Below are 21991 nucleotides of genomic sequence, written 5' to 3'. Positions count from 1 at the left end.
GCTGCTTCCAGCCAGCTCTCTCTTTCCTGCGCCGCTTTGGAGGAGTCTCTTCTGGCTGTAACCCCTTTGGTTAGCATCAAAAGTGAAAGAGAAGGCAGATGGGCAACAGAAGGGAAAGCAGCCAGAAAGGCTGCCTGGGATTCTGGTGAGCCGGTCCCTGTGGGTGGGCTCCTAACATGCAAATAATGGCTCAGAAAAGGGGTGGCTAAGCAGGGGCATACTGTGCCCTCAGAGGGCCAGCGGGAAGCAAAGCATTACTCAGTTGTGACCGTATGGCCTGCTAGTGACAGGCTTCACAGGGAATGCTCCTCACCCAGTGCACGTTTGTCTGGGAGGAAGGGTGGGCGGGTGGCAGCAAAGCAGGCCCTCTGATAAAAGGGCACATGTGGTCTATTCGTTTTGATGATGGGCCAGTCCCTGAGGTCCTTATTCTGTACTGACTTGGGCTAAACACGCACTGACTCCGCGGTGAGTTTCACCTGATTACAAAAATGAGTGGGGAGCGCAGAGTGGGGCAAATCAGACCAGACTTTCAGCTAGTGTAAATCAGTGTAATTTCATTGAAAACAATAATGATTTACACCAGCTGAGGATCTGGCCCCTGGAGACTATTACTGCTTTGAACAATGAAAGATAAAGTCATCCTATAGCAAGTCTCACAGCAAGCAGGGTGTGCAGCCTCATGGAGGGAATGTCCAAGGCACAGCAAACGTGTTTGTCTTGAGAATGTAACTCAGTAACCTTGACACTGCATTGGTGTAGCATAGTGTCAGCTATAGAGTACAATGCATTCATGTGTCAATTAATAGCCTTCCTACGCAGAGCATATTTCCTAGCAGCAGCGCAAAACATGGTGAGACATGATAGAATATAGTACATGATATCTAAAACGCAACTGTGTGAAGACGTATGGTAAATAAAGTAAAGTGCTCTGTTATAAGAATAAGGGAGGGAGGGAGAGATATAAAACACATATGCTAGGCAAAGGTATTTTCAGAGTCTGTCTGGAAAAGTCTATGAGGGATGGGCAGATTGGTCTGGGAAAACATAAATATCAGAAGCCCTTTCACCCCCTCTAATCTCTGAGGCCTGATTTTTAGAATTGTGCTTGCAAAACGTGTGTGTGTGTGTGTGTGTGTGTGTGTGTGTGTGTGTGTGTGTGTGTGTGTGTAAAATGTAGACGTGCCAATGTGGTAAGTGAACAGTATGCCCAATCCTGGCCCTTGTCCAGTTCTACAGCTAAGGTTTTGAAATATTTGGACACATCTTTGGCCCTTGCAGTTCCTGCCTTGGTTGGTGCACAGGGCTTCCGCTACCAGCCTCAGAAGGGTTGGGTGGCTCAGACTAAATCGGCAGAAGAAGCTGGCTGTTAACGTGCTCATCCAAAATGAACCCCAACTGCAAACCTGGGGTGAAAGCCTGCACAAGCCCATGGCACCCTGAGGACTTAGGTTGGACTTAAGCAGAACACTGGGGCTCGTGCTAGCCCTTTGCATAGGCCTGAATTTCAGCTCCCTGGGAGGTTCATCTGTCACTAGTCAGTGAGGCACAGGTACAGGGAGGCTGTTCCACATGGCAGGGATTGCAGAGGAGAAGGCTCTTGCACCTAAAGGTAGGAAGGGACTGAGAGGGGATTTATCTAATATAAATCCTATCACTTCAAACAAAAGCATTAAAGGAAAATAACATCCTCTTCCCATGCCAAAGGGGTGGGGGATTTGCCATCACTGGCCATTTTTAAATCAAGGTTGGATGGATGCTCTAGCTCAAACTGCAGTTATTACGGGGTAGGCCTGTAGCCTGTGTGATACAGCAGGTTACAGTAGATGGTCATAATGGTCCCTTCTGGTCTTGGGAGCTAGGAATCCCCAGTACAGGGAGTGCCATGTTACTGATGGATGAATCCCATTCCTTTCAGATATGGAGGTAGTGGAGAAGGTCCTGAGTGTGGCCCACATCATCTATGCCCAGTGCGAACACGTGAAGTGCTGTAAGCACCAGTGCCGCCGTCTCGTGTCCCGCGTTCACATCCTGCTGAGGCCTGTGGAGGTCCTCAGGGCACAGCCTCCAAAACAAATCTCCTCCCAGGTAGAAGAGACGCTGCAGCAGCTGCTGGAGACCTTGGAGAAGGCCCAGGAGCTGGTGAAGAAGTACAGCCAGACGAACTGGCTGCAGAAGTTCCTGAAAGCCAGCGATGTCATGGAAGGGTTTGCACGGGTGAACGAGCGCCTTGGGGATGCTGCTCAAGGGCTCTCACTCCTGCTGCAGGCTGAGCATAAACAGTCCTTCCTCGAGACCTTTCAGCGAGACACCTGCAGCAGGGAGGACAGCCAGGACACCAAGGATGACAAAGCCCTCTGGGAGGAGCTGCTCACAAGTGAATAGGCATTTTTAAGACTCTCACGTACCTTACAGTTGGGAATTAGCTGGGATGGCTGGAGCCAGCATGTCCAGCTCCGCTTCCCCTGGCTGCTGCAAGTTTCAGCTTTGGCCTGAGGGTTGCACATTCAAACAGGAACAGGCTAAGCCTACAAGGGACCCAGATCAATGATGTGCCATTTGTGTCACAATGTTGTGATGTTGGTGATGCAGTTCTACCACTTCTGTGAGCCCTTCAAGAGCACAGGACTCAGAGCTATTCCTCTACCCTTGATCCAACTGTACCAGCAGATCTATTGGCAGGCTAGAGGGCACCGGCACCTACTACACAGGGCACTGGTGTGACCACTGCTGGAATCTTGTGTCCAGTTCTAGTGCCAAACAACTGAAGAAGGATGTTGATAAATTGCAGAGGGGTCAGAGAAGAGCCACAAGAATGATTAAAGGATTAGAAAACCTGCCTGATAGTGATAGACTCAGGGAGCTCAATCTGTGTATTTTATCAAAGAGAAAGTTAAGGGATGACTTGATTACCATCTATAAGGACCTATATGGGGAACAAATATTTAATAACAGGCTCTTCAGTCTAGCAGAGAAAGCGCTAACACGATCCAATGGTTGGGAGTTGAAGCCAGACAAATTCAAACGGGAAATAAGGAGTTAATTAAGCAAGACTAATTAACCATTGGAACAATTTACCTGGGGTCGTGGTGGATTCTCCATCAGACAATTTTAAAACCAAGATGGCATATTTCCCTAAAAGATCTGCCCTAGGGAGTATTGTGGGGCAGGTCTCTGGCCTGTGCTCTACGGAGGATCAGACTAGATGATCACAATGGTCCCTTCTGGCCTTGGAATCTCTGAATCTAAGAGGAACCTCAGGACTCTGGCTTCTCTGAAGTGATACACTCCAGGTCCAGAAGGGGCTGGGGTTGGACTGGGGTGGTGGGAAGCACAGCGCTAGAGCTGTGACCTTGCAGCTGCAGATTCAGGTTTTAAAGTAGCAAAATAATGGCCCACAAGGAGGAGGTGTTTGTCAGATGTGAACCAGGAAATGACTGGTGCTGGAGGGTGGGATTTTCACAAACGTCTATGTAACCTAGGAGATCCAAGTCCCATTGACTTTCAGTGGTCTCCTAAGTTACAAATGTGCTACTAAAAATGCCACCCTCAAACCTTCCAAAAGATAGTGGGGGCTGGCAGCTTTCTAAGACCTGGCACAGTGATGGAGGGGGCAATAGCTGCCTTGTATAGCACAGTTCTACTCTGAAAAGCCATGATGAAAAAATGGCCCCTTCACACTCAGCAGATCTGCTGCCTCTGTCTATCGGAGCCAGATTATTATGCTGACAATGATACGTTCTTCTGCTTTTTACTCCTGCGTTGGCCCTGCTGAATCAACACAGCTATGGGAGAGGGAACTGGAGTTGATTCCTTCTTCTGCATCAGTGCTTAGATACCATGGTGATAGGTGTCTGAGAAAATGGATAGATTGGCTGCATTATTTACTATGTTCCAGTCAGTTACACTGAAGACAATTGGGCTGGGACAGGTGTTGCTGAGATCCTAATTTGGCTGGCAGGACTTTGAGTCTCAGTGTTGACATGTTTCAGAGTAGCAGACGTGTTAGTCTGTATCCGCAAAAAGAACAGGAGTACTTGTGGCACCTTAGAGACTAACAAATTTATTTGAGCATAAGCTTCCGTGGGCTACAGCCCACTTCTCATGGAAGTGTTGACATGGAAGAAGGGAAGAGCCTAGCGTGATTCTCAGATCCAAGTTTGCAAGGCAGATATTTTCCCCTTGTACACTAAGCACACTGGTTCTGGAGTTGCTAAGAGAAAATAAACAAGGAGCCCGGCAGGGCCATTCTCATGGAGTCACTTTTCAGAGCAGAACTGCGCTTTAAGCCGGGTGAAAATTTAACAGCGTGAAAGGCCAGTCCCACTAAACCTCTCTGGTAGCCCACACAGCCAAGTCTCAGGGCACACCCAGTCAGTCCCCTGGTGCCCAGACCATGTGGAAGGGTCATATACCGTGCAACAATCCCCAACGGTGCTCAACAAGCATCCGTCCCACAAGTTCCTTTAACGACCTTGACTTTCTGCTTCTTCCTTTCCCCTAGGAAGTACAGCAACCAAAGATGCAGTGGATAACGTCCACAATGATGTCAGACATGTGGGAACAAAGGTGGAGGATGTGGGAAGCAGGGTGGAAGAAGTTCGCCAAATGATGCAAAAGTGTAAGTTACCAGCAGGCCTCTCTCCCCTTGGGCACACCCCTCCCAGGGAAAGGGTGGGTTGCGAACTGCTGACAATGCAGATTCATCCTCCAGGCTCAGGGGCAGCAAGTTCACTGGAGGGATTTGCAGTCCTGATGGATCGGCTTAAGAATAGGTGGAGTACTTGGTGCCTCCGTGGGCACCTTCCAAACTCAGCTCTGCTCCCCATGCTGGATGGCTCCTTATTTACCTTGTCAAGCCTGCAAAACCCCACACAACATCCATCCAGGGTCATCATCCTCCCCACAGCAGAAGCCTTCCCCAGTGTGGGTACCATGGTGGGGAACGTGATGGGAGGAATCATTAAAGGCTAGATCTCTCCACTGCGACAAAGCATCTCTGTGCTGCCTTTGCATCCCTCCCCCCACCCCTTCCAGGAGGGCAGGGCTGAACCACCTTCAAGGAGTTTCAGTACTGCTCCCTGCTGGCCACCCTGAGTCGTCAATGATGTGACTTCAGTCTGCTCCTTTGTCTTGTCAGCGCTAAGAGCCAGACACAAGCAGACTCAGCAGTTCCCACCTGGCAGGGCACAGCATCACCCCCAGGCTACTAGGCTAGCTCCTGAGACCCAGCTCCTGCAATATAGTTCTGGTACCTTCTTCTTGATATTGGGCATTAGTGACTTATGATAGGAGAGAAAGTGGGAATAGATGCGCTTTTAATGATAGCAGGAGTAATAGAAATGGGATGAAATTTGATAGTCCAAAGTGCAAGCTCATGCACTTACGGACTAACTACTTGAATTATTGCTATAAGCTGGGGACATATCAGTTGGAAGTGACAGAGGTGGAGAAAGACCTGGGTATATGGGTTGATCACAGGGTGACTATAAGCTGCCAATGTGATGCGCTGTGAAAAAGGCTAAGTCAATCCTAGGATGCAGCAGGCAAGATATTTCCAGTAGAGACAGGGAAGTGTTATTGCCAATATACAAGGCACTGGTGAGACCTCACCTGGAATACTGTGTGCAGTTCTGGTCTCCCATGCTTAAGAAAGATGAATTCAAACTGGAAGAGGAGCAGAGACGGGTACTAGGATGATCTGAGGAATGGAAAACCTAACTTAAGAGAGGAGACTCAAGGAGCTTGGCTTCTTCAGCCTAACAAAACAATGGCAGAGAGGAGATATAATTGCTGTCTATAAATACACCAGATAGATAAATACTAGGGGGGGGGGAGTTATTTAACTTAAGGGTCAGTGTTGGCACAAGAACAAATGGATATAAACTGGCCATCAACAAGTTTAGGCTTGAAATTAGACAAAGGTTTGTTACCATCAGAGGAGTGAGGTTCTGGAACAGCCTCCCAAGGGAACAGTGGGGGCAAAGAACTTAGCTTGTTTCAAGGCTGAGCGTGATAAGTTTATAGAGAGGATAGTATGATGAGATTGCCTACAATGTGGCATATGGCCCATTCACTACTGCTGTTAGCAAATATCTCCAATGGTAGGAGATGGGACACTAGATGGGGCAGGCTCTGAGTTACTACAGCAAATTTTTTCCCAGGTGTCTGGCTGGTGGGTCTCACCATAGACTCATAGACTTTAAGGTCAGAAGGGACCATTATGATCATCTAGTCTGACCTCCCGCATGATGCAGGCCACAAAAGCTGACCCACCCACTTTCCCTTAACTCAGCTGTTGAAGTCTCCAGATCGTGATTTAAAGACTTCAAGTCGCAGAGAATCCTCCAGCTTGCGACCCCAATCCTCCAGCTTGCGACCCCAATCCTCCAGCTTGCGACCCCTTTAAATCTTTAAATCAAGATTTGTGGACTTCAGTCACTCAGCCAGAGGTTATGGGCCTGCGATGTGCAGGAGGTCAGACTAGATGATCACAGAATCATAGAAGATTCTGTGATCATCTATACATTAGAAGCAAGAGGAAGACCAAAGACAGGGTAGGCCCACTGCTTAGTGAAGAGGGAGAAACAGTAACAGGAAACTTGGAAATGGCAGAGATGCTTAATGACTTCTTTGTTTCGGTCTTCACCGAGAAGTCTGAAGGAATGCCTAACATAGTGAATGCTAATGGGAAGGGGGTAGGTTTAGCAGATAAAATAAAAAAAGAACAAGTTAAAAATCACTTAGAAAAGTTAGATGCCTGCAAGTCACCAGGGCCTGATGAAATGCATCCTAGAATACTCAAGGAGCTAATAGAGGAGGTATCTGAGCCTCTAGCTATTATCTTTGGAAAATCATGGGAGACGGGAGAGATTCCAGAAGACTGGAAAAGGGCAAATATAGTGCCCATCTATAAAAAGGGAAATAAAAACAACCCAGGAAACTACAGACCAGTTAGTTTAACTTCTGTGCCAGGGAAGATAATGGAGCAAGTAATTAAGGAAATCATCTGCAAACACTTGGAAGGTGGTAAGGTGATAGGGAACAGCCAGCATGGATTTGTAAAGAACAAATCATGTCAAACCAATCTGATAGCTTTCTTCGATAGGATAACGAGTCTTGTGGATAAGGGAGAAGCTGTGGATGTGGTATACCTAGACTTTAGTAAGGCATTTGATACGGTCTCGCATGATATTCTTATCGATAAACTAGGCAAATACAATTTAGATGGGGCTACTATAAGGTGGGTGCATAACTGGCTGGATAACCGTACTCAGAGAGTTGTTATTAATGGTTCCCAATCCTGCTGGAAAGGCATAACGAGTGGGGTTCCGCAGGGGTCTGTTTTGGGACCGGCTCTGTTCAATATCTTCATTAACGACTTAGATATTGGCATAGAAAGTACGCTTATTAAGTTTGCGGATGATACCAAACTGGGAGGGATTGCAACTGCTTTGGAGGACAGGGTCATAATTCAAAATGATCTGGACAAATTGGAGAAATGGTCTGAGTTAAACAGGATGAAGTTTAACAAAGACAAATGCAAAGTGCTCCACTTAGGAAGAAAAAATCAGTTTCACACATACAGAATGGGAAGAGACTGTCTAGGAAGGAGTACGGCAGAAAGGGATCTAGGGGTTATAGTGGACCACAAGCTAAATATGAGTCAACAGTGTGATGCTGTTGCAAAAAAAAGCAAACATGATTCTGGGATGTATTAACAGGTGTGTTGTGAGCAAGACACGAGAAGTCATTCTTCCGCTCTACTCTGCTCTGGTTAGGCCTCAGCTGGAGTATTGTGTCCAGTTTTGGGCACCGCATTTCAAGAAAGATGTGGAGAAATTGGAAAGGGTCCAGAGAAGAGCAACAAGAATGATTAAAGGTCTTGAGAACATGACCTATGAAGGAAGACTGAAAGAATTGGGTTTGTTTAGTTTGGAAAAGAGAAGACTGAGAGGGGACATGATAGCAGTTTTCAGGTATCTAAAAGGGTGTCATAAGGAGGAGGGAGAAAACTTGTTCACCTTAGCCTCTAAGGATAGAACAAGAAGCAATGGGCTTAAACTGCAGCAAGGGAGGTCTAGGTTGGACATTAGGAAAAAGTTCCTAACTGTCAGGGTGGTTAAACACTGGAATAAATTGCCTAGGGAGGTTGTGGAATCTCCATCTCTGGAGATATTTAAGAGTAGGTTAGATAAATGTCTATCAGGGATGGTCTAGACAGTATTTGGTCCTGCCATGCGGGCAGGGGACTGGACTCGATGACCTCTCGAGGTCCCTTCCAATCCTAGAATCTATGAATCTATGAATCTATAAGATTAGGGTTGGAAGAGACCTCAGGAGGTCATCTAGTCCAACCCCCTGCTCAAAGCAGGACCAACACCAACTAAATCATCCCAGCCAGGGCTCTGTCAAGCGGGGCCTTAAAAACCTCTAAGGATGGAGATTCCACCACCCCCTAGGCAACCCATTCCAGTGCTTCTCCCCCACTGCAACTTGAGACCATTGCTCCTTGTTCTGTCATCTGCCACCACTGAGACCAGCCGAGCTCCATCCTTTTTGGAACCCCCCTTCAGGTAGTTGACGGCTGCTATCAAATCCCCCCTCACTCTTCTCTTCTGCAGACTAAACAAGCCCAGTTCCCTCAGCCTCTCCTCATAAGTCATGTGCCCCAGCCCCCTGATCATTTTTGTTGCCCTCCGCTGGACTCTCTCCAATTTGTTCACATCCTTTCTGTAGTGGGGGGCCCAAAACTGGATGCAGTACTCCAGATGTGGCCTCACCCGTGCCGAATAGAGGGGAATAATCACTTCCCTTGATCTGCTGGCAGTGCTTCTACTAATGCAGCCTAATATGCCGTTAGCCTTCTTGGCAACAAGGGCACACTGCTGACTCATAATGACTCATGATGGTCCCTTCTGGCCTTAGTCTCAGTCTATGAGAAAAAGCCCTGAAATTTCACTGCGTAGGCCTTGGTCTCCATTATGGCACAGTTGCAACTGCATATAGCAGATGTATAGGACATGTGGAGCTCTCTCCACTCCACGTTCGTTTATCCAGAGACAAATCATGACAGGCCATTGTGTCTCCAAACTAGGGATATATGTGGGAAGATGCCATTGAATCATTACATCTGGATGCTGTGATGAGCACAGTATAAAAACTCATTGGCTAGATTAGGTCAAGTGCCTTCATCCATACAACAAATTATGAACTAAGCAAGTTATTTCTCCTACAGGCTGGGAAGGCAGAGAGAGGCTTGGTCTGCATATCAGCATAGCTACATCAGTCAGGGATGTGAGGGGGAAAACCTCACCCTGACCGACACAGCTATGCTGACAAAAACCCCAGTATAGACACAGCTATGCTGATGAAAGCTGTTAGAATCATAGAATCATAGAATATCAGGGTTGGAAGGGACCTCAGGAGGTCATCTAGTCCAACCCCCTGCTCAAAGCAGGACCAATTCCCAACTAAATCATCCCAGCCAGGGCTTTGTCAAGCCGGGCCTTAAAAATCTCCAAGGAAGGAGACTCCACCACCTCCCTAGGTAACGCATTCCAGTGCTTCACCACCCTCCTAGTGAAAAAGTGTTTCCTAATATCCAACCTAGACCTCCCCCACTGCAACTTGAGACCATTGCTCCTTGTTCTGTCATCTGCCACCATTGAGAACAGCCAAGTTCCATCCTCTTTGGAACCCCCCTTCAGGTAGTTGAAGGCTGCTATCAAATCCCCCCTCATTCTTCTCTTCTGGAGACTAAACAATCCCAGTTCCCTCAGCCTCTCCTCATAAGTCATGCGCTCCAGACCCCTAATCATTTTTGTTGCCCTCCGCTGGACTCTTTCCAATTTTTCCACATCCTTCTTGTAGTGTGGGGCCCAAAACTGGACACAGTACTCCAGATGAGGCCTCACCAATGTCGAATAAAGGGGAACGATCACGTCCCTCGATCTGCTGGCAATGCCCCTACTTATACAGCCCAAAATGCCATTAGCCTTCTTGGCAACAAGAGCACACTGTTGACTCATATCCAGCTTCTCGTCCACTGTGACCCCTAGGTCCTTTTCTGCAGAACTGCTACCTAGCCATTCGGTCCCTAGTCTGTAGCTGTGCATAGGATTCTTCCGTCCTAAGTGCAGGACTCTGTACTTGTCCTTGTTGAACTTCATCAGGTTTCTTTTGGCCCAATCCTCTAATTTGTCTAGGTCCCTCTGTATCCGATCCCTACCCTCTAGTGTATCTACCACGCCTCCTAGTTTAGTGTCATCAGCAAACTTGCTGAGAGTGCAGTCCACACCATCCTCCAGATCATTAATAAAGATATTAAACAAAACCAGCCCCAGGATCGACCCTTGGGGCACTCCGCTTGAAACTGGCTGCCAACTAGACATGGAGCCATTGATCGCTACCCGTTGAGCCCGACGATCTAGCCAGCTTTCTATCCACCTTACAGTCCATTCCTTGCCTAGGGAGGTTGTGGAATCTCCATCTCTGGAGATATTTAAGAGTAGGTTAGATAAATGTCTATCAGGGATGGTCTAGACAGTATTTGGTCCTGCCATGCGGGCAGGGGACTGGACTCGATGACCTCTCGAGGTCCCTTCCAGTCCTAGAATCTATGAATCTATGAATCATCCAGCCCATACTTCTTTAACTTGGCAGCAAGAATACTGTGGGAGACCGTATCAAAAGCTTTGCTAAAGTCAAGGAATAACACATCCACTGCTTTCCCGTCATCCACAGAGCCAGTTATCTCATCATAGCAGGCAATTTGGTTAGTCAGGCACGACTTCCCCTTGGTGAATCCATGCTGACTGTTCCTGATCACTTTCCTCTCCTCTAAGTGTTTCATAATTGATTCCTTGAGGACCTGCTCCATGACTGTTGACATAGTTAATGTCATTTGGGGAGATGGTATTTCTACACCAGCAGAAAAACTCCTTCTGTCATTGTACGCTGCATCAGCAAAAGGGCGCTGTGCTGGCATGGACTCCATAGTGTAGCTGTAGACAGACAGACAGGAAGAGATTTCTTATCAAGAACATCATCTAACACTCCCTCTCTTTGTTTCCCTTTGTCCCAGTGCAGGATGCAGTCATGAAAAAGGACAATGCTGTTCCAAGAGAGGAAATCACTGAGATTAGGATGGAGGATCTCACTAAGACCTCATGGACCTTCCTGATGGACTCCAAAAGCCACACGCTCTACAAAGGAGAATTCTACAAGTACCCTGTTGCCATCAAAGTCTTCAAAAACCCTGTGATCACCTGCACTGAGTGAGTTATTCAGCGAAGGTCCCAACAAGAATGTAACTACTGAGGAGGGGACTGCTGTCATCCTCTCCCTCAATCATTGAGAATGCCTTGATACTGAAGAAAGGGGGTTCTTCAGCTGGGAGACAACCTGGCCACTGACAAAGTTGCTTTGCTTTCTCCCTGCTAAAGTTGATAGCAAAATAGTGCTACTCTCTGTGTGGGCCTGTCTGGTGTTATGCAGCACTGCACGTATCCCAGAGCCCTTTATATAGCAGGGAGGGTGGAGTAAGAACCACAAAGATGAAGGAAGCCAAAAGGAGCAATCTAACTATAATAACTCAAACCAGGGGAGGGCAAACTACAGCCCAGGGGCCACATCTGGCCCTTCAGAGGTTTTAATCTAGCCCTCCAGCTCCCGCTGGGGGGCGGGGTCCGGGACTTGCTCCGCTGTGGTGCTCCAGCCAGGGAGCAGGGTCGGGGGCTTGCCCCACTTCGTGCATGCTGTGGCTCTGCACGGCTCCTGGAAGCAGCAGCATGTCCCGTCTCCAGCTCCTATGCGTAGGGACAGCCAGGGGGTTCCGCTCCACATGCTGCCCCCGCCCCAAGCACCGCCCCCACAGTTCCCATTGGCTGGGAACTGTGGCCAATGGGAGCTGCAGGGGTGGTGCCTGCGGACGGGGCAGCGTGCAGAGCTGCCTGGCCGTGCCTCCGTGTAGGAGCCAGAGGGGGGACTTGCCGCTGCTTCCGGGAGCTGCTTGAGGTAAGCGCCGCCCAGACCCTGCACCCCTGACCCCTTCCCGTGCCCCAACACCCTGCCCGAGCCCTGATTCCCCCTCCTGCACCCCCAACCTCTCATCCCAGCCCCACCCCAGAGCCCACACCCCTAGCTGGAGTTCTCACCCTCTCCTGCACCCCAACCCCCAATTTTGTGAGCATTCATGGCCCGCCATACAATTTCCATATCCAGACGTGGCCCTTTGGCCAAAAAGTTTGCCCACCCCTGACTCAAACACTAGAACTTGTCCTGTGGGGAGAGGGCATGTTGGGCAGGATCCTGAGGTTGTCTCCTAGTCTGCCTGGAAAATGCAATGGGATCTGATTTCCAAAAGTGCAGCTCCAGGAAATGGACACAAGGGACTTCATTGGAGTTTACACACAAACAGAACATCTTTGTTGGATGCAGAAGGCCCAAGTTGATAGGCTGTGGGAGAATTTAAGCCCATTACTCCTTTTAACTTAGTTTTCCTTCCCCAAAGATCAGGCCCCAAGTACTCACCAGCTGACACATCCCAGCATTCCTTCTGCTGGTGCCATCACATCTGCCATTCATCTTCGGACATGGCGTCTTGCTGTGGAGGGGGATGTGGGAGAGAGTTGTTTGCTTTCTTCCTCCCAATATTCAGAGGTTCTCTGCAGTTTTCAAGGAACCCTGGTGGGTGAAGGGTATTGAAAAGAAAATGCCAGGGGAATGGATGTGCATTACTCCTCACAAGCATGGACACTGGGCTCCAGTGCCAATGAGTGATGGCTGCCACATCGCTAGCAAGGTGCATGCTGGGAAGTCTCACAGAGCAGGAAACCAGTGATCTCCTTAGGTGGCTACTGTTTAGAGAACTAGAAAGATAGCAAAATGCAGTTAAAGGGGGATATGTGTGCTTGTTCTCTATACTTCAGCCTTGGGGAGGAAGCCTGGAGTGGGGTTGGAGGCCATGTTACCGGGATTAGCCCCACCGTCGAACTGTATTGGAGGAGGGGGTTGTCCCTGCCTCACCAGCTCCCACAGACCTGCTCTGCCCAGAGGCCTGATTGCTCTACTGCCTGTTGCAGGAAGGTGAGGGAGATTTTCAGGAAGGAGATTGAAACCATGAAGAAGTTTGAGTCTCCGAACATCCTTCGTATGTACGGGATCTGCATCGACGAGAGAGGTAAGGGACACCGGGGTGGTGGGATCTCAGTCACTGACTCTCCACAGCACGCTCCCATTTCACCTCTTTGCACCCATCTCCTAGCACAGCGTTTGTCACCCCTGCTGCTGCACAAGTGGAGGGGCCTGTGTGACAAAGTGGGAATGTTCTTAATGTTTTCTCTGAATACTGTGTGGGTGCCTCAGTTTCCCCTATGCATGTCTTAAGTATCTAGGTGGTGGGATAAGGGTGTGTGATTGTTGCAGAGCCCTACAGGGCCAGTGTGATGCTGTCTGCACAGAGAATGGCTGACACCCTGTCTCCTGGCAACTGATGGCCTGGGCTCCTCCCCTGCAAAGGTGCCAACTGAATGTGTTGGAGAACAAAGAGATCAGGTGGCCTCCTGGCCCAGGAAAGAGACAAAGACCAGAGGAGGGGCTGGAGAGTTTCAGTTTGGAGCTGGCTGGGGAAAGAGAGGGAGGCCCAGACCCCCGGTTCAGTCTCGAAGGGTGGAGAGATGTGACGAAGTGGGAATGTTCTTAATGTTTTCTCTGAATACTATGTGGGTGCTTCAGTTTTCCCCTATGCATGTCTTAAGTATCAAGTATCTCGGTAGTGGGATAAGGGTGTGTGATTGTTGCAGAGCCCTAGAGGGCCAGTGTGATGCTGTCTGCACAGAGAATGGCCGACACCCTGTCTCCTGGCAACTGATGGCCTGGGCCCCTCCCCTGCAAAGGTGCCAACTGAATGTGTTGGAGGACAAAGAGATCAGGTGGCCTCCTGGCCTGGGAAAGAGACAAAGGCCAGAGGAGGGGCTGGAGAGTTTCAGTTTGGAGCTGGCTGGGGAAAGAGAGGGAGGCCCAGACCCCCGGGGTCTGGCCTCCCTGCCCCCAAGATGGACCTGACTTAGGGGTCCGGTTTCTGTACCTACAAGCTCGGTTTTGAACTGTGTTCCTGTCGTCTAATAAACCTTCTGTTTTACTGGCTGGCTGAGAGTCATGTCTGACTGCGGAATTGGGGTGCGGGGCCCTCCGGCTTCCCCAGGAGCCCCGCCCAGGCGGACTCGTTGTGGGAAGCACATGGTGGGGAAGGGGATGCTGAATGCTCCGAGGTCAGACCCAGGAAGGTGGAAGCCATGTGAGCTTCTTGCCCTGGAGACAGTCTGCTCAGAGAGAGGAGGCTCCCCCAGAGTCCTGACTGGCTTCGTATGGAGTAGTTCCAGAGCATCGCCCGATGACTCCGTGACAGCCTGAATTTACGAGTCCAGACATCAGGCCACACTTGTCACATCAAACATGACGCAGCCATGGTCCGGATGGGTGTGATGAGATATGGCCAAAGCCAGCCAACAGGGATGGAAGGCCCATGATGTAATACCACAGCTGGCATGGCCAAGAAAATACCTGAAGGAATAGGGCCCTGCTCTGGTCACCCCTCTCCATTCTCCGCAGGAATTCATAACTCCAATAGTACATATCCAGCAAAGTGGGCCACCTTGGAGCTGAGCTGTGTCTGCTTTTCATTCCCCAAAGTGACATGGGGCCAGCCTGTGGCTGAACCTTGCTCAGACTCCACAAGAAGGAAGGCACTGGGAGCTGTCTCCTACAGGAACAATGCAATGTTATTTTAAGTAACTAAACTATAAAATGGGCTAATGAATTATCTTTAATGATTTTACCTTTTTCCCCTATGTAGGTTACTTTGTCTGCACTGAAGTTTTGAGACACAAACCAGTTCAGTGTATCTCTTATGAATGCACTAAAAGATTAAGCAAGTAGTTGGTGAACAAATATCAGTTTAAGCAACATATGTCACTGGTTAATTTAACTTCTAATTGAACTAACCTAATTTACAATGGTCAAATTAAGGTTGTAATTGAAATAACGCACTGGTTCAATTTATTCGGTTCGCCAATTACTACAATTAGTAATGAATTCATATTGAACAAGTTTAGAAAACAATTCTTAAGGTTTTAGAGGAAAGTTACGGGGAGAAGCCATTCCCTTTTATTTAAGCCAGTTAGCTCAGAGCCTGTTACTTGCCTTTTAAGGAAGTGCAGCTCTTAAACGGATTTGCTGGTAACTTCCTTCTCGAGCTGCTTTCTTCCAATAACTTCACTCTTCACAGAAATTACATCAAACTTTGGTTTATCTAGTCCATTAGTGCTCAAACTGTGGGTCAGGACCCCAAAGTGGGCCTACATTAGACTTGCTGGGACCCAGGACAGAAGCTGAAGCCCGTACTCCACCCCGACCTGGCGCGTGAGGCTCGGGCTATGGGCCCCTCTCCCCCCCACCCAGGGAGGCAGGGCTCGGGCTCCACTCCCTTCCGCCCCCCAGGGTCATGTAGTAACTTTGTTGTCAGAATGGGATTGCGGTGCAATGAAGTTTGAGAACCCCTGATCTAGTCTATTTCCCCTCCCCATTTTAACACAATTGCCTGCATCTTTCTGACAGCCTGGCACAGACACAGGATGATTGATAGAGTCCCACACTTGTAGCGGCTTTAGAACAACCCTGGTTTGGAGATCTCTTACTGTTTAAAGAACAGCCTTAGGAATTTAGTGTTTACTGTGGGGGACAGCTAAGTGATCTGCAAAGAGATACACACATACTCTAAGTGTTGAAGTGATTCAAGCCTCCCTGAAATGCTCCACAATGGTTTTCGCAATTTCTACTTCTCAAACTCTTTAGCTCTCGTGATTGGTCTTAGTTTGGAACAAAGCTGATTTTTACCAGTGGCTTTATCGATGATAAGATGTAACTTGGAGCTCTTTCACATGCAGTGGGGCAAGTTTGGTCTTTTCTCTCTCTGAGTTTTACCTCAGGCTTGGAATCTTTCACTTCCCCTTCTCTAGATGGCCAATGCTAGGAAAAGAGCAGGATACAACTCCAAACATCACTCGATGTGACGGAGAGACTGCCGAGACTCATCAAGCCCTCGGATCGCTACCCCTTCCTGCTTCTCCACGTGGGCACCAATGATACTGCCAAGAATGACCTTGAGCGGATCACTGCAGACTACGTGGCTCTGGGAAGAAGGATAAAGGAGTTTGAGGCGCAAGTGGTGTTCTCATCCATCCTCCCTGCGCAAGGAAAAGGCCTGGGTAGAGACCGTCGAATCGTGGAAGTCAACGAATGGCTACGCAGGTGGTGTCGGAGAGAAGGCTTTGGATTCTTCGACCATGGGATGGTGTTCCAAGAAGGAGGAGTGCTGGGCAGGGACGGGCTCCACCTAACGAAGAGAGGGAAGAGCATCTTCGCCAGCAGGCTGGCTAACCTAGTGAGGAGGGCTTTAAACTAGGTTCACCGGGGGAAGGAGACCAAAGCCCTGAGCTAAGTGGGGAAATGGGATTCTGGGAGGAAGCACAAGCAGGAGAGCGCAAGAGGGGAGGACTCCTGTCTAATACTGAGAAAGAGGGACGATCAGTGAGTTATCTTAAGTGCCTATACACAAATGCAAGAAGCCTGGGAAACAAGCAGGGAGAACTGGAAGTCCTGGCACAGTCAGGGAACTATGATGCGATTGGAGTAACAGAGACTTGGTGGGATAACTCACATGACTGGAGTACTGTCATGGATGGATATAAACTGTTCAGGAAAGACAGGCAGGGCAGAAAAGGTGGGGGAGTTGCGTTGTATGTAAGAGAGGAGTATGACTGCTCAGAGCTCCGGTATGAAACTGCAGAAAAACCTGAGAGTCTCTGGATAAAGTTGAGAAGTGTGAGCAACAAGGGTGATGTCGTGGTCGGAGTCTGCTATAGACCTCCAGACCAGGGGGATGAGGTGGACGAGGCTTTCTTCTGGCAACTAGCAGAAGTTGCTAGATCGCAGGCCCTGGTTCTCATGGGAGACTTTAATCATCCTGATATCTGCTGGGAGAGCAATACAGCGGTGCACAGACAATCCAGGAAGTTTTTGGAAAGTGTAGGGGACAATTTCCTGGTGCAAGTGCTGGAGGAACCAACTAGGGGCAGAGCTTTTCTTGACCTGCTGCTCACAAACAGGGAAGAATTAGTAGGGGAAGCAAAAGTGGATGGGAACCTGGGAGGCAGTGACCATGAGATGGTCGAGTTCAGGATCCTGACACAAGGAAGAAAGGAGAGCAGCAGAATACGGACCCTGGACTTCAGAAAAGCAGACTTTGACTCCCTCAGGGAACAGATGGGCAGGATCCCCTGGGAGAATAACATGAGGGGGAAAGGGGTCCAGGAGAGCGGGCTGTATTTTAAAGAATCCTTATTGCGGTTGCAGGAACAAACCATCCTGATGTGTAGAAAGAATAGTAAATATGGCAGGCGACCAGCTTGGCTAAACAGTGAAATCCTTGCTGATCTTAAACGCAAAAAAGAAGCTTACAAGAAGTGGAAGATTGGACAAATGACCAGGGAGGAGTATAAAAATATTGCTCAGGCATGCAGGAGTGAAATCAGGAAGGCCAAATCACACTTGGAGTTGCAGCTAGCAAGAGATGTTAAGAGTAACAAGAAGGGTTTCTTCAGGTATGTTAGCAACAAGAAGAAAGTCAAGGAAAGTGTGGGCCCCTTACTGAATGAGGGAGGCAACCTAGTGACCGAGGATGTGGAAAAAGCTAATGTACTCAATGATTTTTTTGCCTCTGTCTTCACGAACAAGGTCAGCTCCCAGACTGCTGCACTGGGCAGCACAGTATGGGGAGAAGGTGACCAGCCCTCTGTGGAGAAAGAAGTGGTTTGGGACTATTTAGAAAAACTGGACGTGCACAAGTCCATGGGGCCGGATGCGCTGCATCCGAGGGTGCTAAAGGAGTTGGCGGATGAGATTGCAGAGCCATTAGCCTTTATTTTTGAAAACTCATGGCGATCGGGGGAGGTCCCGGATGACTGGAAAAAGGCTAATGTAGTGCCCATCTTTAAAAAAGGGAAGAAGGAGGATCCGGGGAACTACAGGCCAGTCAGCCTCACCTCAGTCCCTGGAAAAATCATGGAGCAGGTCCTCAAGGAATCAATTATGAAACACTTAAGAGGAGAGGAAAGTGATCAGGAACAGTCAGCATGGATTCACCAAGGGGAAGTCGTGCCTGACTAACCTAATTGCCTTCTATGATGAGATAACTGGCTCTGTGGATGACGGGAAAGCAGTGGATGTGTTATTCCTTGACTTTAGCAAAGCTTTTGATATGGTCTCCCACAGTATTCTTGCCGCCAAGTTAAAGAAGTATGGGCTGGATGAATGGACTGTAAGGTGGATAGAAAGCTGGCTAGATCGTCGGGCTCAACGGGTAGTGATCAATGGCTCCATGTCTAGTTGGCAGCCGGTTTCAAGCGGAGTGCCCCAAGGGTCGGTTCTGGGGACGGTTTTGTTTAATATTTTTATTAATGATCTGGAGGATGGTGTGGACTGCCCTCTCAGCAAGTTTGCAGATGACACTAAACTGGGAGGCGTGGTAGATACACTAGAGGGTAGGGATCGGATACAGAGGGACCTAGACAAATTAGAGGATTGGGCCAAAAAAAACCTGATGAGGTTCAACAAGGACAAGTGCAGAGTCCTGCACTTAGGACGGAAGAATCCTATGCACTGCTACAGACTAGGGACCGAATGGCTAGGTAGCAGTTCTGCAGAAAAGCACCTAGGGGTCACAGTGGACGAGAAGCTGGATATGAGTCAACAGTGTGCTCTTGTTGCCAAGAAGGCTAACGGCATTTTGGGCTGTATAAGTAGGGGCATTGCCAGCAGATCGAGGGACGTGATCGTTCCCCTTTATTCGACATTGGTGAGGCCTCATCTGGAGTACTGTGTCCAGTTTTGGGTCCCACACTACAAGAAGGATGTGGAAAAATTGGAAAGAGTCCAGCGGAGGGCAACAAAAATGATTAGGGGTCTGGAGCACATGACTTATGAGGAGAGGCTGAGGGAACTGGGATTGTTTAGTCTCCAGAAGAGAAGAATGAGGGGGGATTTGATAGCTGCTTTCAACTACCTGAAGGGGGGTTCCAAAGAGGATGGAGCTCGGCTGTTCTCAGTGGTGACAGATGACAGAATAAGGAGCAATGGTCTCAAGTTGCAGTGGGGGAGGTCTAGGTTGGATATTAGGAAACACTATTTCACTAGGAGGGTGGTGAAGCACTGGAATGCGTTACCTAGGGAGGTGGTGGAGTCTCCTTCCTTGGAGGTTTTTAAGGCCCGGCTTGACAAAGCCTTGGCTGGGATGATTTAGTTGGGAATTGGTCCTGCTTTGAGCAGGGGGTTGGACTAGATGACCTCCTGAGGTCCCTTCCAACCCTGATATTCTATGATTCTATGAAATGTCATTAGTGGTACAAGAGAGATCCTCCCCCACTTCTCTCTGCATGGTTAGCATTAGGTTTTGTGGGGATCACTGAATCGCCTACTCTGCTGCATGGGACACTCGTGTCCAATCAGAGATTCCAGCATGTCAGCTGTAGCTCATCATGGACCAATAATTCAGTATCTTGATTTGAGGTCATAGTAGAAGATTCCAGTCTGAGGTGGACATTTTCTGGCAAAACCTGTTGGTGTTCACAAGCAGATGTCCTCTTTGTAAGCAGGACATGTGAGAGGCCAAAGTGAGAAGGAGTTGGAAACAGACCTCCATTTAATGGAATAAGGCTACATAAAATTATATATAATATAGTACTTTGCTAAATATAATTAAAGGTTCATCATCAATTACTCTTTCATGCATTTCCACTCATTCCTTGTGACCATAAGCATGCCAAGGGAAAAGAGACACTGGGGGACCAAGCCCAGAGTGAGTGCATGGCCCATAGCAGTGCCCTTTCACCTAAAATAAAAGCTGCTTTAGCATTCTTTATACTAAACATCATTTAGCATTTGACCCAATAAAGTTGTATGAATATAGATGGAATATATGCGCCAAACATAACCCAATCATTGTCCAGCATTAAACAGGGTTAGACAAGATTTGAGATACAGAGACCTCAGCCTGCTTAATACCGTGGCACACACACCATTAAAAATCCCTTTAACCTTTTTCTTACTGATACAGAAAAGAAGGAAAAACAGGTAAAGCCTTTGAAAAGCATTAAATAAGGGTTGTGTTGTAACAACATCCCTTGTTCCCTTTCCCTTTAGCTGAAGAGAGAAGGAAAAGCCCCATGTTTGACAATCTCTTAGAAGGTATCAAAGGTGGTAATAACTGTCCTGCTGGGGAGAAGAGAAGCAGTTAGCTGCATTGGTCTGGAGCTATTGTTGTTACGGTCTGATCCTGTGTCATCCCAGGTGGTGGTTGGGATTCAGCTGGAGCCGGTAGGGTGGCAATGTCATCTGGGTCCCTCTCTCTGGCCTGTCCGGGCAGGACATGGCTCAGGATCAGGATGACAAAGGCTCCAGGGCCCAGCGGGAGTGGCAGCCATGGCAGTGAAGCTCACTCCAATAGCCAAGTAGTGAACTCAGTTCTGGCCCATGGTCACTACGCTCCTTCACCTCAGTGCTCCCTCCTCGTGGGCCAGTCACAGCTGCAGTCTCTGAGCTCTACTGAGCAGAGAGGCTGCTCCCTGACAGCTCCCTCTGGGGCTCAAGCCACCCCACAAGGGCCAGGGAGGAGGCAGCGCAATAGTTTCACTCTTATCCCCCTGCACCAGCTCATGAAGCTGGCTAGCCATGGAAGGGATCGTGCGCTGTACCCTGCTGGTGGAAAGTTCAGGAGGCACTGCTTCCCTGAGCACACCGCCTCCTTGTGCTCCCACTGGAGCGGTGCAGCTCCGTACCACCCCTACTCACAGCTATAAGGCACAGTCGAGCCCCAGGTAAATATGGATAATAGGTAAATTAAGTGGACAGCTCAGCCCGTGTGGACTGTGCAGTGTGAATGGAGGTGGCAGAATCAGGCCCTTGATAAGTTGTGGACGGGGAATTAAATGGCAGCAGAAGAGATTTAAAAGGTGTATTTTCTGGTTTTTACACCTGTGCTCAGTCCCAAGGCCCTGGCACATCATGTTTACTGGGGTCCCACCCTCTCCCATTTCACTTTATTTTTACACAGATGTTACAAATGTTTTGGGATCCCCCCAAGCTCGGGTTTCTGATACAATTGTGCCCCCCTTTCCTCCCTCCTGTCAGCCTGGCCTGAGCAATCAATAATTTGTGGAGGCTTTTTAGCGATAGCAATATTAACTCCCTTCATTGGCTGCCTGGGGCATTTCTGACTGCTCGTCAGGTGGCCATGTGTAAACCTTATGAAAAATTCTTCCCAGTTACATCTGAGCAACTCCAGGGAAGTCACTGGGGTTGCATGGGTACAGGAGTCAGGTCTGGTCTCTTGGGAGTGGACAACAGGGGATGGATCACTTGGTGATTGCCTGTTCTGCTCATTCCCTCTGAAGCCTGGTGTTGGCGACTGTTGGAAGACAGCATGCTGAGCAAGACGGACCATTAATCTGACCAGTATGGCCATTCTTATATTTCTTATTTCCCACAATATGGGCATGTCAAAGGGCCATGAGAACTGTCACTCTTGAATTTCCTGACAATGCTTGATTTGAACTGTGCAGAGTTAAAGTTGCGTTAACCCAGGATTCTGCATTTCTAATGGAGAATGAAGTAAACACGAGTTGTCTCAGCTCAGGTCACCATTCACTGGGCTTCTGTTCTGATCAGGTTCGAGCCCTTGTTTCTCCATTGTCATGGAATACTGTGAAAAGGGGACCCTGCGGGACGTGCTGACAAGGAAACCCCAGCTCCCCTGGGAGACTCGCATTCGGATGGCACTAGATGCGGCCAGAGGCCTATACAGGTATGTCATGGGGCCAGTGGCCTTTCAGGAGAATTAGAGCCCAACTGGCCCAAGATCAGGGCCGGCACCAGG

General features: G+C 48.8%; 1 protein-coding gene across 1 annotated transcript in view; it reads left to right on the top strand.

The window, feature by feature from the left end:
- The first annotated feature begins 1920 nt into the window (after nucleotides 1-1920).
- The window catches only part of MLKL (mixed lineage kinase domain like pseudokinase), a 29071-nt gene continuing 9000 nt past the window's right edge, over nucleotides 1921-21991 (top strand). The window contains exons 1-6 of the mRNA XM_065416875.1: nucleotides 1921-2377; nucleotides 4505-4621; nucleotides 11087-11279; nucleotides 13086-13183; nucleotides 20260-20304; nucleotides 21784-21919. Of these exons, the coding sequence (XP_065272947.1) occupies nucleotides 1921-2377; nucleotides 4505-4621; nucleotides 11087-11279; nucleotides 13086-13183; nucleotides 20260-20304; nucleotides 21784-21919 (1046 nt within the window). The remainder of the gene's footprint in view (nucleotides 2378-4504; nucleotides 4622-11086; nucleotides 11280-13085; nucleotides 13184-20259; nucleotides 20305-21783; nucleotides 21920-21991) is intronic.

Source organism: Emys orbicularis, chromosome 14 (genome assembly GCF_028017835.1).
Source record: "Emys orbicularis isolate rEmyOrb1 chromosome 14, rEmyOrb1.hap1, whole genome shotgun sequence".
NCBI classification, from domain to species: domain Eukaryota; kingdom Metazoa; phylum Chordata; order Testudines; family Emydidae; genus Emys; species Emys orbicularis.
This window is presented reverse-complemented; position numbering and strand designations above follow the sequence as displayed.